The 15,232-nt window shown below is 44.8% G+C and overlaps 1 protein-coding gene across 1 annotated transcript in view; it reads left to right on the top strand.

Annotated features, from left to right (window-relative positions):
* Positions 1–13,752, top strand: part of bcl11ba (BCL11 transcription factor B a) — a gene marked incomplete in the record, with an annotated part of 84,341 nt that extends 70,589 nt beyond the window's left edge. Inside the window, 2 exon segments of the mRNA XM_031828670.1 lie at positions 6,491–8,386; positions 10,486–13,752. Of these exon segments, the coding sequence (XP_031684530.1) occupies positions 6,491–8,386; positions 10,486–10,508 (1,919 nt within the window).
* Positions 13,753–15,232: the final 1,480 nt, after the last annotated feature.

The raw sequence follows: 15,232 nt of genomic DNA, 5'->3' as shown, positions 1-15,232 counted from the left end.
CTCTCTCTCTCTCCTCTCTCTCCCCTCTCTCTTCCCACACTCTCTCCCCTCTCTCTTCCCACACTCTCTCCCCTCTCTCTCCCCACACTCTCTCCCCTCTCTCCCTGTTCTCTCCCCTCTCTCTCCCTGTTCTCTCCCCTGTCTCTCCCCATCTTCTCTCCTCTCTCTCTCAAATCAAATCAAATGTATTTATTTATTAAAACCCCAAACAGCAAGCAATCCAGGTGTAGAAGCACGGTGGCTAGGAAAAACTCCCTAGAAAGGCCAAAACCTAGGAAGAAACCTAGAGAGGAACCAGGCTATGTGGGGTGGGCAGTCCTCTTCTGGCTGTGCCGGGTGGAGATTATAACAGAACAAGGCCAAGATGTTCAAATGTTCATAAATGACCAGCATGGTCAAATAATAATAATCACAGGCAGAACAGTTGAAACTGGAGCAGCAGCACGGCCAGGTGGACTGGGGACAGCAAAGAGTCATCATGTCAGGTAGTCCTGAGGCATGGTCCTAGGGCTCAGGTCCTCCGAGAGAGAGAAAGAAAGAGAGAAAGAGAGAATTAGAGAGAGCATACTTAAATTCACACAGGACACCGGATAGGACAGGAGAAGTACTCCAGATATAACAAACTGACCCTAGCCCCCCGACACATAAACTACTGCAGCATAAATATTGGAGGCTGAGACAGGAGGGGTCAGGAGACACTGTGGCACCATCCGATGACACCCCCGGACAGGGCCAAACAGGAAGGATATAACCCCACCCACTTTGCCAAAGCATAGCCCCCACACCACTAGAGGGATATCTTCCACCACCAACTTACCATCCTGAGATAAGGCTGAGTATAGCCCACAAAGATCTCTCCTCTCTCTCCCCGTTCTCTTCCTTCTCTCTTCCATTTCTCTTCCCTCTCTCTCCCCATCTTCTCTCCTCTCTCTCCCCACTCTGTCTCTCTCTCTCCCCATCTTCTCTCCTCTCTCTCCCCACTCTGTCTCTCTCTCTCCCCATCTTCTCTCCTCTCTCTCTCCTCTCTCTCCTCTCTCTCCCCACTCTGTCTCTCTCTCTCTCTCCCCATCTTCTCTCCTCTCTCTCCCCACTCTGTCTCTCCCCACTCTGTCTCTCTCTCTCTCTCTCTCTCCCCTCTCTCTCCCTGTTCTCTTCCTTCTCTCTTCCATTTATCTTCCCCCTCTCTCCCCATCTTCTCTCCTCTCTCTCCCCACTCTCCCCACTCTAACTCTCTCTCCTCTCTCTCCCCACTCTGTCTCTCTCTCTCCCCATCTTCCCTCCTCTCTCTCCCCACTCTGTCTCTCTCTCTCCCCATCTTCCCTCCTCTCTCTCCCCACTGTCTCTCTCTCTCCCCATCTTTTCTCCTCTCTCTCCCCACTCTGTCTCTCTCTCCCCCATCTTCTCTCCTCTCTCTCTCTCTTCTCTCTCTCCCCACTCTCACTCTCTCTCCTCTCCATGCAGCAGCTGTTTCACAATGGGAGTTTGTCCCATGGAAAACAAGATCATTACTCTCTCCCTTACTGCTTCTTTAAAACTCCCACCAACTCAGGGAGAAGAAGCCCACAGTCTCTTCTCGTTATACTTAGGGAACTTTTCTCTCTTGGAGAAGTTGAGTTTTAGTCTTTACTTTCTTGGGCTTGGTAGTAAAGTGAGAAATGGTCATGGTGAAATGGAAGTCTGTTCTTGGGAGAGTAATGGTAAAGTGGTATCTGTCTGTCTGGTTGAGGGAGGCTGGCAGTACAGAGGTTCCTCTCTACAGTGTGAGAGGATTTGATATCTTTATTGGCGGTGAAGCAGTTCTCCTTCAAGTCACGATCCAAGTCCAACCATTTCTGGTTGTGTATCCGTTTTTTTCAGAATGTGTGCGTGTGTGTCTGTGTGTGAGAGAGCAGTGAGTGAGTGAGTGAGAGCAGTGAGTGAGAGCAGTGAGTGAGAGCAGTGAGTGAGTGAGTGAGGGAGTGAGAGCAGTGAGTGAGAGCAGTGAGTGAGAGCAGTGAGTGAGAGCAGTGCCGCAGGTTTTTTCTCTCTCCCACTCCCTCGTTCTCTCCTTTTTTTCATATGGAAATGGGAAATAATGGGGTGATTAAATAGAGCTGTATATTAAAGTACAGCTGACATTAGAATTAGCATAATGTGCTCTCGCCTCGGGCTGCATACTTTATTTGCCATCTGCGTCGGACTCCTTCCCCCCGGGAGGGCACACACTGAACACTCCTCAATAAACTCACGGCCCACTCCACTACCTCCCTCCGTCACAGGGAGTGGATACTGGACAGAGGCAGACAGTCATTCTCCTTAATTGTGGGGTGGAAATGAATTAAATGAGCATTCGGCCCCCTGATGACTTTTGTTGTGAAGAAGTTCGGACAGTAAAGTGGAGTGTGTTGTTTACACCCAGGCAGTTTAAAGCGAAAGGGAGAGAGATAGAGAGATAGAGGGAGAGAGAGATGGTGAGAGAGAGAGAGAGAGAGATGGAGAGAGGGAGAGAGAGATGGAGGGAGGGAGAGAGAGGGAGGGAGGGAAATAGATAGATAGATAGATAGATGAAGAGAGAGATAGATAGAGGAAGAGAGAGATAGATAGAGGAAGAGAGAGATAGAGGGAGGAAGAGGTCAAAGAGGGGCAGGTGTAGAAAACAGATGCCTTGGTTGTTTTTCAGTGTTTTTTGTTTCCTTTATGGCGCATTAGGGCTTTGAAAAGGACTTGACCATAAAACAACATGGCGGGGGAGGGAGGGGTGGAGAGAGGAAATATGGGGGGGGGTTGTTGTCAGGTGAAGTAAGGAAAGTGTGTTGGGGGGGTTGAGGAGTTTGTATGAGTGGGGGTGGAATAATGTATTTGTGTGTGTGAGAGGGCTTCAGCTAATTGTTTGTGAGTGTGTGTGTGTGTGTGTGTGTGTGTGTGTGTGTGTGTGTGTGTGTGTGTGTGTGTGTGTGTGTGTGTGTGTGTGTGTGTGTGTGTGTGTGTGTGTGTGTGTGCGTAGTGGGAGGGGGGGTAGTTTAATGTTGGTGGAATGGGGAAGGGGAGAGAGGGAGAAATGGGCTGGGTGTTGGCAGAGGGTGGGGTGGGGGGTGGGGTGGGGGGGGGGGTAGGTTAATGCGTAGCCCTTCAAGAGTCCTGAGATGCCTGAGGCGGTGTCTATGTGTGTGTGTGTGCGTGTGTGTGTGCGTGCGTGATAGAGTGTATGCTGTGTCCACTATAATTAAGTGAAAGGGTTTACAGGGCCAGAGCTTCAGTACTGAGGTGAGCAGCTGTTCCTTGTCTTTTCCTTAACACACATCAGACACACACACACACATACAGTAACATACACACACACACACACACACACACACACACACACACACACACACACACACACACACACACACACACACACACACACACACACACACACGTCAGACAGACAGACAGCCAGCCATTAACATATCATAACTTCCCCACACAGCTCCACGTATAGCAGGGAAAACGCTTTCACACTCAGACCTTTTCAATGCAGCATTCCTCTAAGTGCTAGGAGACATGGCAGGTTTAAAAGTTTTCTGTCCAGACAGATTGATTGAGCCATTCTTTGAGCTGACACGCAGATGACGATAATTGATAGGATGCAAATCTTAGTGTTAAAGGGGGAAAAAAAGAGTAAAATTGTAAAATTGTTTTATATGAACGTGAAGGTTACAGTGTAGTATACGTTTTACGACATTTTCAGACATAATGTAGAAAACAAGTAGTTCTGTGTATCGTACACTTTTGAAGATTTCCTTTGGTCTGTAGCACTGAAATCAAATATAGCCATGTGAGTTTTTCTTAACGGATGTGCATTCTAAATGCACACAATTCGCAATTTTGCATAAATGTTTTCATCATTTGTTTTCAACAAAAAAACATGTTTTCATCATAAGCAGCCCTATAACATTTTTGTTAGATTATTTTATTCAAATAAACAAAAAGACGGATTCACATGTCTGTGACCTGAATTGACTTTGTATTCTGGGTCGGACATCCCTGTTACATCTGCATTGTGTCGCCGTGTTCACTATCCTTTCTCTGCAGCTCTCGACCCTGTGGACCAATGACAGGCTAAACTCATTTGACACACTACATTGTAGAACAGTGGGACACTCAGGCCACTCAAATGGCGTGTTTGATCTGGGAAATATGTTTCTCGATCCTTTGTGAGTGGAGTATTTCACACCTCGTGTACATACACTCAGGCACAAACCTCTCAATCAAAACCCGAAACAATTACAGCAACATATGTTTTCCTCTGTATTCTGAACTTGGCGCATTAGGTCAAAACAGCAAGCTTTCATTTAATAAATGAAACTAATTTCCAAGAGCACAATTACCTTTTCCCACTTCATACGTGTGTTTTCCCCCAATCCCCTAGGAGTGTGGCGCCCTGTGTTTAGCATCCGTCTCCACTGTACGGGCTGGATATTCTGCTTGTTTGTGTCGCTGCGGTAACGAGTCCCCACAGTAACGAGTCCCCTTTGCATTACCAAACTGCATGTGTAACTCAGAGGCTGGGCCTTCAATTAGTCATGCTGGTTAAAGGTAGAGAGCTATGCCGAGCACCAGGCCTAGAACCCCCCCCCCCCCCCCCCCCCATCTCTCTCTCTTTCCTCCTCTCTCTCTCTCTCTCTCTCTCTCTCTCTCTCTCTCTCCTCATCTTTCTCTCTCTCTTTCCTCCTCCTCTCTCTCTCTCTCTTTCCTCCTCTCTCTCTCTCTCTCTCTCTCACTCTCACTCTCACTCTCTCACTCTCACTCTCACTCTCTCACTCGCTCTCTCTACTCCAACAGTATTGGTTTAATCACAGCCAAAGCTCTGTTTACACTTTCCAATCCCTATTGATCTTAGAGGAATCACTAAGGGAATCAGGACAAAGCAGCTTTTGGGTTTAGTTCCTAAGATATGTGCTTTGATAGATGGATGTCTGTCTGTGCTGGTTGAATTGTCACATTTTCATCCTGTATTTGTGTGGGTGGAATGGACCCAGGGCATATTTTCACATGTTCAGGACAGTGAACCAGGGAGGCCTTAGTTGTACTATAAAGTCAATGATGACAGAGTCAATATTTGAGCCCTGGTCTTAATGTGTGTGGAGAGTTATTCCATTTAGTGACTCTCCCTTTGCGGTGTTTGAGCAATAGACACGGCGAAAGAAGTTATACCACTCTTGGGATTTCTTTAATTTTATCCAACCTTTATTTGTGCTGAAATTCCCATTGAGGTCACAATAGAAACATGGAAAACATCACCCAAGATTTTCCTCAAAAGCTGTGAAGTATCATCTGCCATGAGTTCTTCAATTTGCGTCTAGAATGACACAAAGCACCCTGTGGATGTCAGTTAAATACCAATGACTTTAATACCAAAATTACAACCTCAAAACCAGTAAACATTTATGTTTCAATCTCTCCATCCGTATTGTCCCTCTATTAGCAGTGATTTGTCTTGATGCATCACCATATTTTAGTCTTTAGTTTCCTCCCTTCCCTTTTCCTCCTTTGTTTATTTGATTGGTTCCCTCGCGGCACTGTGCCTTTATTGGTTGGAAAGTGATAAGAGTTCCTTAAATCACACTTTAAGTTGTACTTTCCTACTATAGAGCCATATTACTTTGGCGTCTCTTGTCTCCGTGACAATTAAAGTCCCTCTGCTTGGGGGACTTCATGGGTTTTAAAGACACACACACACACACACACACACAGAAAAAAACATGCACACGCGCACTTGCATGGCGTAATAATTCAACGATTTGTAAGGAGGAGAGATTAAAGAGCACTTAAACCGGTGGATACAGTGTTCCCACCTCGGCAGTCCAATCCACAGTCACTATGGTAATGCACTTGTCAAACGCCTGATAAGTGCGTCCCATTTATGTGACAACATGATGTTTCCACCACTAGAGGTATTAGGCAAATATGATGCGGATAACAAAAGTGTGTCCGACAGTTCTTTCTCGGCAAAGTTCCACTCTTTGTATGAATGAACACGTGACCGGGTGATGGCCACGTTTCTCAGCGGTGACTTTCCGTCCTGCAGCCGTCAGACATCCACTTGTGCTTGAACTGTTTTACTCTGTCGTGCTGTTCTCCTCGTGTGAAATATGCTCATTGTAAGGAGCTACGGCATCTGAAATATAAAACACACTCACCACAAATCCATTTAAAGGAGAACACCACTCAAAAACATTAGTCCATTGGTCCGCTGTTGATGCGGTCCCAAAATGTTTTGCATTTTAGCGTTTACGTTTTCAGGATGTTGGACTTTCAAGAAGCAAAGTGTCACTTGCCAGATCATCATGAGGATGCATTTTGCGCCATCATGATGACGTGACGCTTGATTTTTACTGACTTCCAAATACCTTTATACACAAATCTAAATAACACTCCGCAGATACATGTAAAGTCACTGCCATTTAATGAATTGTAAAATATGTTTTAAACATTTTCCTTTCTGGTGTGTGTTTCTCCTGTGTTGCAGGAGGAAGGGATGAGCCTTCAAGCTACATCTGCACCACGTGTAAGCAGCACTTCCCCAGCGCCTGGTTCCTTCTACAGCACGCCCAGAACACCCACGGCATCCGCATCTACCTGGAATCCAACCCCTCCAGCGCATCGCTCACCCCCCGCATCACCATCCCCGGGCCCCCCATGGGCCAGGACTCCATCCCCCAGTCTCCCCTCACCAATTTCCTGGGAGAGAGCAACCCCTTCCACCTGCTGAGGATGACCGGGCCCATGCTCCGAGAGCCCCCTCCAGGCTTCATGGAGAACCGCGGAGGCCTCCCCAACACACCTCCCTTCGTCAGCCCCCCACCCCGCCACCACCTGGACCCCCACCGACTGGAACGCCTTAGTGCCGAAGAAATGGGGCTCATCTCCCAGCACCCCAGTGCCTTCGAGAGGGTGATGAGGCTAACGCCGATGGCCATCGAATCCCAGTCCATGGACTTCTCCAGGCGGCTCCGGCAGCTGGCAGGGAACAACAACGTGGCCACCCCTCCTCTGTCGCCCAGCCGGGTCAACCCCATGCACCGCCTGCTCAACCCCAACCCCTTCCAGCCCAGCCCAAAGTCTCCCTTTCTCAGCACCCCGCCCCTGCCGCCCATGCCCCCCAACAGCACCACCCCGCCCCAGACGCAGGCCAAGAGCAAGTCATGCGAGTTCTGTGGGAAGACCTTCAAGTTCCAGAGTAACCTGGTGGTCCACCGGCGGAGCCACACCGGGGAGAAGCCCTATAAGTGTCAGCTGTGTGACCATGCCTGCTCCCAGGCCAGCAAGCTGAAGAGACACATGAAAACACACATGCATAAGTCTGGTTCCATGACAGGACGGTCTGACGACGGGCTCTCCACTACCAGCTCACCGGAGCCGGGCACCAGCGACGTGACAGGAGAGGGCATGAAGAACCGAGATGGAGACTTCAGGGGTGAGGGCGAAGAGGAGGAAGAGGAGGAGGAGGAAGAGGAGCCGGAGAACGAGAGCAGGCCGGAGTCAAACTTCAGCATGGACAACATGGAGTTCTACCGTAACCGTGAGAATGGCTCCAAGCCGCCATCAGACGAGAAGAATGCCCTCTCTCTGGGCAAGATGGTGGAGAGCGTGGGCCTGAGCACTATACAGCAGTACAATAACTTGATAGTCGACAATCGTAAAAATCGGATGCTCTTCTCCAAGAGGGGGTCCGATGGGCAGCGGGACACTGGGGATGAGGACTCTGTGGTGGGAGAGATGGAGAGGGAGCACCATCACCACCAGATGGAAAGGGACCACCAGAAGCCCACGGTCAACGGCAGGAACTGTGGCTCCGGCGACTCTTTCTCAGGCCTGTTCCCCCGCAAACCCACTCCCATCACCAGCCCCTGCTTGTCCAACTCCTCCAACAAGAGGATCAAGATTGAGAAGGACCTGGAAATGCCCCCGGCGCCCCTCATCCCCTCCGAGAATGTCTACTCCCAGTGGCTGGTGGGATACGCTGCCTCACGACATTTCATCAAAGACCCTTTCCTGGGCTTTACCCACTCCAGACAATCTCCCTTTGGCACCTCCTCTGAGCACTCGTCTGAGAACGGCAGCCTGCGTTTCTCCACGCCTCCCGGGGACCTCCTGGATGGCGGCCTGTCGGGGCGCAGCGGCACAGCCAGCGGGGGCAGCACTCCTCACTTGGGGGGCCCGGGACCTGGCCGGCCCAGCTCCAAGGAGAGCCGACGGAGCGACACCTGCGAGTACTGCGGCAAGGTGTTCAAGAACTGCAGCAACCTGACAGTGCACCGACGCAGCCACACGGGAGAGAGGCCCTACAAGTGCGAGCTGTGCAACTACGCCTGCGCCCAGAGCTCCAAGCTCACCCGCCACATGAAGACCCACGGGCAGATGGGTAAGGAAGTGTACCGCTGTGACATTTGCCAAATGCCCTTCAGCGTGTACAGCACTCTCGAGAAACACATGAAAAAGTGGCACGGGGAACATTTGATGACCAACGAGGTCAAAATTGAGCAAGCCGAGAGAAGCTAAGCCAGATTTTCCTATTTTGCCTCTTTCGCCACACATTGACTTATATATTTAAAAAACAAAAAATATAAAAAGGGGTAGCTGGATACTCTTTTTCTTAAATATCGAATTTTGGGTTAATTGTATGTTTTTTGCCTGAGAAACTGCCAACCGAGAAAAGCAATTAAACAAACAAACAGATATTAACAGCACCAATTGAAGCCGATCTAAACTGCCTCATTTGGCTAAAGATCATTTTTAACGGTCGGTCAGAGGCTGAATTAAATGATAACATATGTGGAGCCTTTAACTGTGCAATAATTTCTGTATTTATTGGATTTGGTAATATTTTGGCATGTGCAGGTACGTTTTTATTTAGTCATTTTAAATTTGTTTGACTTTTTATTTGAATTGCTGGGATTTGATTTGTATTATTTTTCAACCCAGAGGATATCCTGAGATTTTTTTGCAGACAAAAAACAAAAAAACATTTGAATACTCTTTAGGCCGCTGCTCATAGGAAATTGTATATTTAAAGCTACACGTGTAATTTCTTGAAGAGAAGCCAAATTGAATCTTTTAATTTTTAGAAAGCATAACTGAGAAAGCTATTTTTTGTTTGTTATTACACGACAGGATATACGCACGCGGACAACAATCCTTTGGCGTTGTGGCGCGAACTGACTTTAAACATGTCAATCTTAATTAGATATGTAGCACTGATTGTCAATTATGACGGTAAACCTAAAGAGAACACAGAGGTTCACAAACCCTGCCTCTTCCCAAGTAAATACATTTATTAAGAAGAAGGATGAAAAAGAAACCGGTTATCACAAAGGCAGCTGCTTAGCGGTACCTAGTACCAACCCGGACTGAAACACGCTAGAAAAACAGAGCAACTGCTTATTTATTCCTAAAGAAGCCCCTCACAGTTCTCTCACACTGTTTACATCTAAACAAGCCTGTCCTAAACTCACCATAACTCATCCTAAGCACAACATACCTGCTATGACAATGCAAGTACTGATGGTTTTTGTTTGTTTTTGTAAAATCTTTTATCACACAGTTGTAGGATGGCTAAACCGTCGGGCTAAACTGCGCAGCTTTATAACGAGAGAGAGCAGGGAGATCTTAGGGTGAGCTATAGGGCCTCTTTCCTCTCCTTTATTTTCCCATTCACCCCCCCCTCATTACCATTCCGTGGATGAGTTGAACACACTTGCCCATGCCTACCGATTACACCCTCCCCCAATTCCCCTGTCTCTGATACTCACTCCCTCTCACTCCTCTGCCAGCTGACTATTAAAACTCCCAGTACTATCACTAACTCCCTGTCGGACACTCAGCACAGAGTAGCATCACAGAGAGTCTCATCACCCTCAGTCTCAGTCAGGCTGCAGTACCTGGTCAGCCATTTCAAACTGCATTACGATAGATGCGTACTTCAGGGACGCTGTATCTTTTAAATGTCCTCTTTTCCCCTGTTTTGATCACCATTCATATTTAATGTTACTCTTGGTAATCATTTTTTTTTGTAATCAAGTCCATATGTCATCTACTGCATTGTTCAGTTTAGGAAGGGGCTGGGTAGTGGTGGTCATAGCCGTGGCGGATTAGAATGACATAAAATGGATTGAAATATTATTGTTAATAACTATTACATTCAGTGACAATGTTTATGATATCACTTGAAAACAGCCCTATGCATTTTTTTCTAGAAATATCTAGCAATCGTTTTGAAAATGAATTTATACTGTATAGTAAAAACTCTGATTGTATAGTGTGCCATAGTCAAAATGTTTATGATGTTGACTTTTTCTTCTGGCTAAAAATTGTTAAGTCCCCTGTGAGACAGAACCAGTGGCAGTTACTTAGTGATATGCAGACCAGTAAATTGCACAGTTCTAGATACATACAGTGTCTGTAGAAGTCTGTTGAGCGTGTGCCCAAACAGTAAGACAATTTTTTCTTTCTTTCCTCATTCAGGGCTCCCTGTGATGTGTAGTTGAACGCATTCTGAGAGAAGTAGCAACTCTGACACACACAGAATGCACAGCTGAGTGAGCTTTTTAGGAAAGATTTTTCGGTCTTCAGCAAGCACCAACCTTTGCCCAAATCACCACTCCCTGTTATTTTGAATAATGTACCCCCTGTCCTACCCCCCTGTTCCGATCCCCCTCAAGTTGACCTTTGACATCCAAGTCTTTTTTATTTTTTTTATTTTTAGAATTGAGGTAAAAATATGTCATTGAGAAGACATAGAAAAACATGAACAGCTCTTTGCAGATGACCCGCACTTTATGATTTGTCTATTTTTATGATTTTTTTTACACACAAAAAAAAAGAAAATTGAAAATACGGCTTCTGAGCAAGAAATTACTTTGACTGGATTTATTCGGCCTGGGTAACGGGTTCTAGAGTTTGGAATCAGTTGAGATTGAAGTGCTAGCATTGCTATAGGCGTGGCTTTCCCAATGCTGGCACTATAAAAATGAGAAATTAATTTATTGGGACAGTTTTTGTACTGCCATTCAATTTGACATGAGTGTGCCTTGAATACTGATCTTCCTATTCACCGTCTCTCAAGACAAATGCAACACTTTTGTGAAGCAAAGGAATTGAACATAATGAAAACAAATGTATCAAATTTATGCGTCAACTTAGTTTCTAATTTGATTATGAAATGTCAATAGAATATCAGAGATTACTTAAAAAAAACACAAAAATTCAACAAAGCTGCATTTAGGTTAGGAGTACTCAGCACAACATTGGTGTGTCTGTGTGTGTATATATGTATACATATGTACATATAAAGGCACAAACCTATATATAGATATATATCAAATTCTTCACTTCAGGACAAGACTGCGTCCCTAGATAGAAACATGGTCAGAGTGGATTGTTATACCACACAATAGTCAAGGAAGAGACTGGACAAAAAAATCAGGAACTGCAGAAACAAAACAAAAAATAATTTAGTGCACTCTGTCTTAAAATACGTTTACAGTATTGAAACAAGTACAAGGGTCAAATAATAATTGTGTGTATGTGTGTTTTTAAAAAAAAGTATTTTTCTTTTCAAGTTTGCTTATACCGTTTCTCTGAATGCCATAGTGGCGATGTGTATATTGTTTTTTTTTTGGTGACGGGGTTTTAGTATATATAAATATACTGTATATGAATATATATTACATTTTTCTTGTTTACTGTAAAAGTATACCAGTATTTGTAATATTGGAGAATGCCTGGGCATTTTACAAAAATAGAAAAAAATGTTGTTTTTACATTTTTATTTTGCAGTCCAATTTAAATTGTGGGTCTCTTAAAATGTTTTTGTCACTGTACCTGTAAAAGTCTTAAGTTTTAGTAACTTTTATTCTGCCTTGGGTGTAATAATAATAATTTTAAAAAATGAATTAAAAAAAAGTGAACTGTAACAAACTTGGATGGGGGGGGGGGGGGGGGGGGGGGGGGGGGCAGCTGATGGACGTTCTGGAAGTTTCCCTTGTAGAAACTATGGAACATTGGAATTGCTTTGCAGGAAAATACTGACATTCCTGATCTGTATCTATTGATCTTCTCCTGGAATGGATATTCTTCATGGCTGGTTTGAAATACATGTGTAGGCACTTGCTGTCGTTCTACAGAAGCTTGTATTTTTTAACTTGTATGTGCATCCTTTGTGAAAAGGGGTACTTTAAGTACCTGTATGTCATTATCTTATTTGGGGGAGGGGGACAACATTGCAACTTCAAGATACAACTCACAGGCTGCCACCATATATTTTCTTTCATTTGGCAGGATAAAATTGTGCAAAAAAACCCCTGATGAATTTGTATTGTTGAAATGAATCTTATTGTACAGAAGGGAAATAAAAGGTTGTTTGACATCCTTTTAGCGACAAAAATACACAAGTAGATGTTTTTGTTTACTATTGTATTGGTTGTACATATTGTTCTATGATTACCCTGACTTGTTTTGTTTTCATTCTTTATTCCATTCTTATTATAGTTTGTGTTCCAACTGGCACTGCCCTTTGACCCTTGACCTTTGTGACCTGTGTGTCAGTTGTACAGGCACCTGACCTGCCTCCCCACAGGTTTCTCAGCATGAGAAGAATAGAGCACAAATACAAACTGTTACAATTCCAAATGTTTTGCTCTTTTTTTTTGGTCTCTTTTTGTTTCCTGTAAATGCTAGCTCTTCTGATATGTCCCTGCTCTGTCCCTTCAGTCAGAGAAGGGACATATATAGAAGAAAAACAGAGGAAAGTATCTAATGAAGTGCAGGGACATTATATATCTGGATACCACAGTTCGACTCCTACACATACGACTCACAGAACCATGTAGTGTACACAGAGCAGCCTTGGCTGGATACGATCAAAGCTACAAGCTAAATTCGCCTCAAACCATAAGTTATATCTACAGGCAGTTAGTAGCTACCGTACCTGACCACGATACGGACACCTATCAATCAGTCAGAACCAGGGTGTGTATTCGAAACCTGCTCACTTAGATGTTCAGAACGGTTCTCCAACTGTTTAGCAGCACAGAGCTCCCATATCTGTGCTTTATCGTCTTTTGAAATGTTTATGTTTCCTCTCAAATATTGGTGCTTTGATATGTGCTAAGAGCTATGTCCTGTTGGCTGCACTGTTTGTCCGCCCCTGGGCACCGTAGACAGAACACCAAGCAGAGCTAAGCTATGCTGTTGATTGTGTTCACTTTGTGTAAAGACATCTTCATGGAACACTGCCCTGTCTGTGGGTGTATTCAGTTAGTTTTCCTTCACAGAGGTTCAGGTCTAATAGGCTATGCAGATTAGCCCCTCTACCAGAGAGACAGAGTTGACGTTAGTACGAAGGTCCTGATTATGAAATGACGCTTTGCTGCTGTTCACTCTTTAGGTTTCACATTCCATAATTTGACTATTTCCTTTTAGAAATGTTTCTCATGTTTGTATTTAAAGAATAATACAGGGTTGGGTTGAGGACATGGAAAAATCTGTCATTTTTGATATGTAGTAATGTCCGGATCGGGGACGTACAGGGGGAGGGCTGGAGGCGTTGACTAGGGATGTTATGCTGTGTGTGATGTCAATTTATTTAAATACGTTAACTGATTCTTTAGGCTGCGATTGGCTGTGTTGTCTATGATGTCACTGAGGTGAGGACAGCGTTCCGTCGTTCTCAGGCCTGATGAGTCCAATGCCATTGGTTCGTTACAGTAAACATGATATTCAGACACCACATGGCCTGTCTCTACTCTGTTTATTTGAAACACATTAGGAATGTGTATGTTCACCACATTATGCAACACACACACACACACACACACACACACACACACACACACACACACACACACACACACACACACACACACACACACACACACACACACACACACACACACACACTCTCTCTCTCTCACTCTCTCTCTCACTCTCTATCTCTTAATAAGTAATGCAACTTCTGCAATTTAGAAATGGAAATATTATACATTGAAATGAAGAAATCGGACATTCAATTTGGGACTGGATTCAATCCGTATCGAGGAAGATCTGCGTTATAGCTCGATTGAAATATAAAGGCAATGTTCCCGCGTTCACAGAGACTGCATTCACGGTAATGCCGGCTCAACTGGAAGTGAATTTTGCGTTTTAATGCGGCTCTTCAGCGATACAAATTTGATTTGGCCCTTACAAAATAACACGTTACACATTCCCTCCTCACCTGAGATCCTATGTGCGTTAAAATAAATCAAATACCATCGCACTGATTTTAGTATTTTCAATCAAAATCACTCAAATCCACTTCTGGATATACATACACAATAACCTGGATATATGAAGGCACCCTGGGTGGCTAATTTTCGGAACTGCAGACACACGGATCCATGTCAGTGGATCTGCACCCTGCTGGCTTGTTGGGGCTGGTTGGGGGTTGGAGAGAGGATTGAGAAGAGAACTGGATGTTGGGGGCACAGAGATAGATACAGTCTCCCTCTTTGGGTTCTACGGAGGGTGTCTAAGCTGGCTGAATGATGGACTGGCTCTGCGGGTGCCTGATCTGAGCAGGGCTCTTGAGTTTGAATTAGCTCCACTCTCGGCAACTGACTCTAACGAGTCGTCATCAAGACCTCTACATGCCACTTATATCAACACACCTTCAAATACCAAGACACACTCATAGAAACGCACCATAACAACTCACTCTCTCTCTCTCTCTCTCTCACTCTCCGCACACATAGAAACTCACCATAACAGCTCTCTCTCTCTCTCTCCGCACACACATAGAAACTCACCATAACAGCTCTCTCTCTCTCTCTCTCTCTCTCTCTCTCCGCACACACATAGAAACTCACCATAACAGCACCCTCTCTCTGAATTCAATTACATTTTCAATTTATTATTATTATTATTTATTTATTGGCCTGGGAAATGTATGTTTACATTGCCAAAGTAAGTGAAATAGATAATAAACAAAAGTTAAATAAACAATACAATATTTACAGTAAACATTACACTTACAAGAGTTCCAAAAGAATAAAGACATTTCAAATGTCATATTATGTATATATCTCTCTCTCACTCTCTCCACACACACACTCATAGAAACAAACCATAACAACACACACACTCTCTCTCTCTCTCTCTCTCTCTCTCTCACACACTCACTCTCCACACACACACTCATAGAAACAAACCATAACAACACACACACTCTCTC

This window comes from Oncorhynchus kisutch, linkage group LG7, assembly GCF_002021735.2.
Source record: "Oncorhynchus kisutch isolate 150728-3 linkage group LG7, Okis_V2, whole genome shotgun sequence".
In the NCBI taxonomy this organism is placed as follows: Eukaryota; Metazoa; Chordata; class Actinopteri; order Salmoniformes; family Salmonidae; genus Oncorhynchus; species Oncorhynchus kisutch.
Note: the sequence above shows the minus strand (reverse complement) of the source record. Positions and strands in the feature narration are given on the sequence as shown.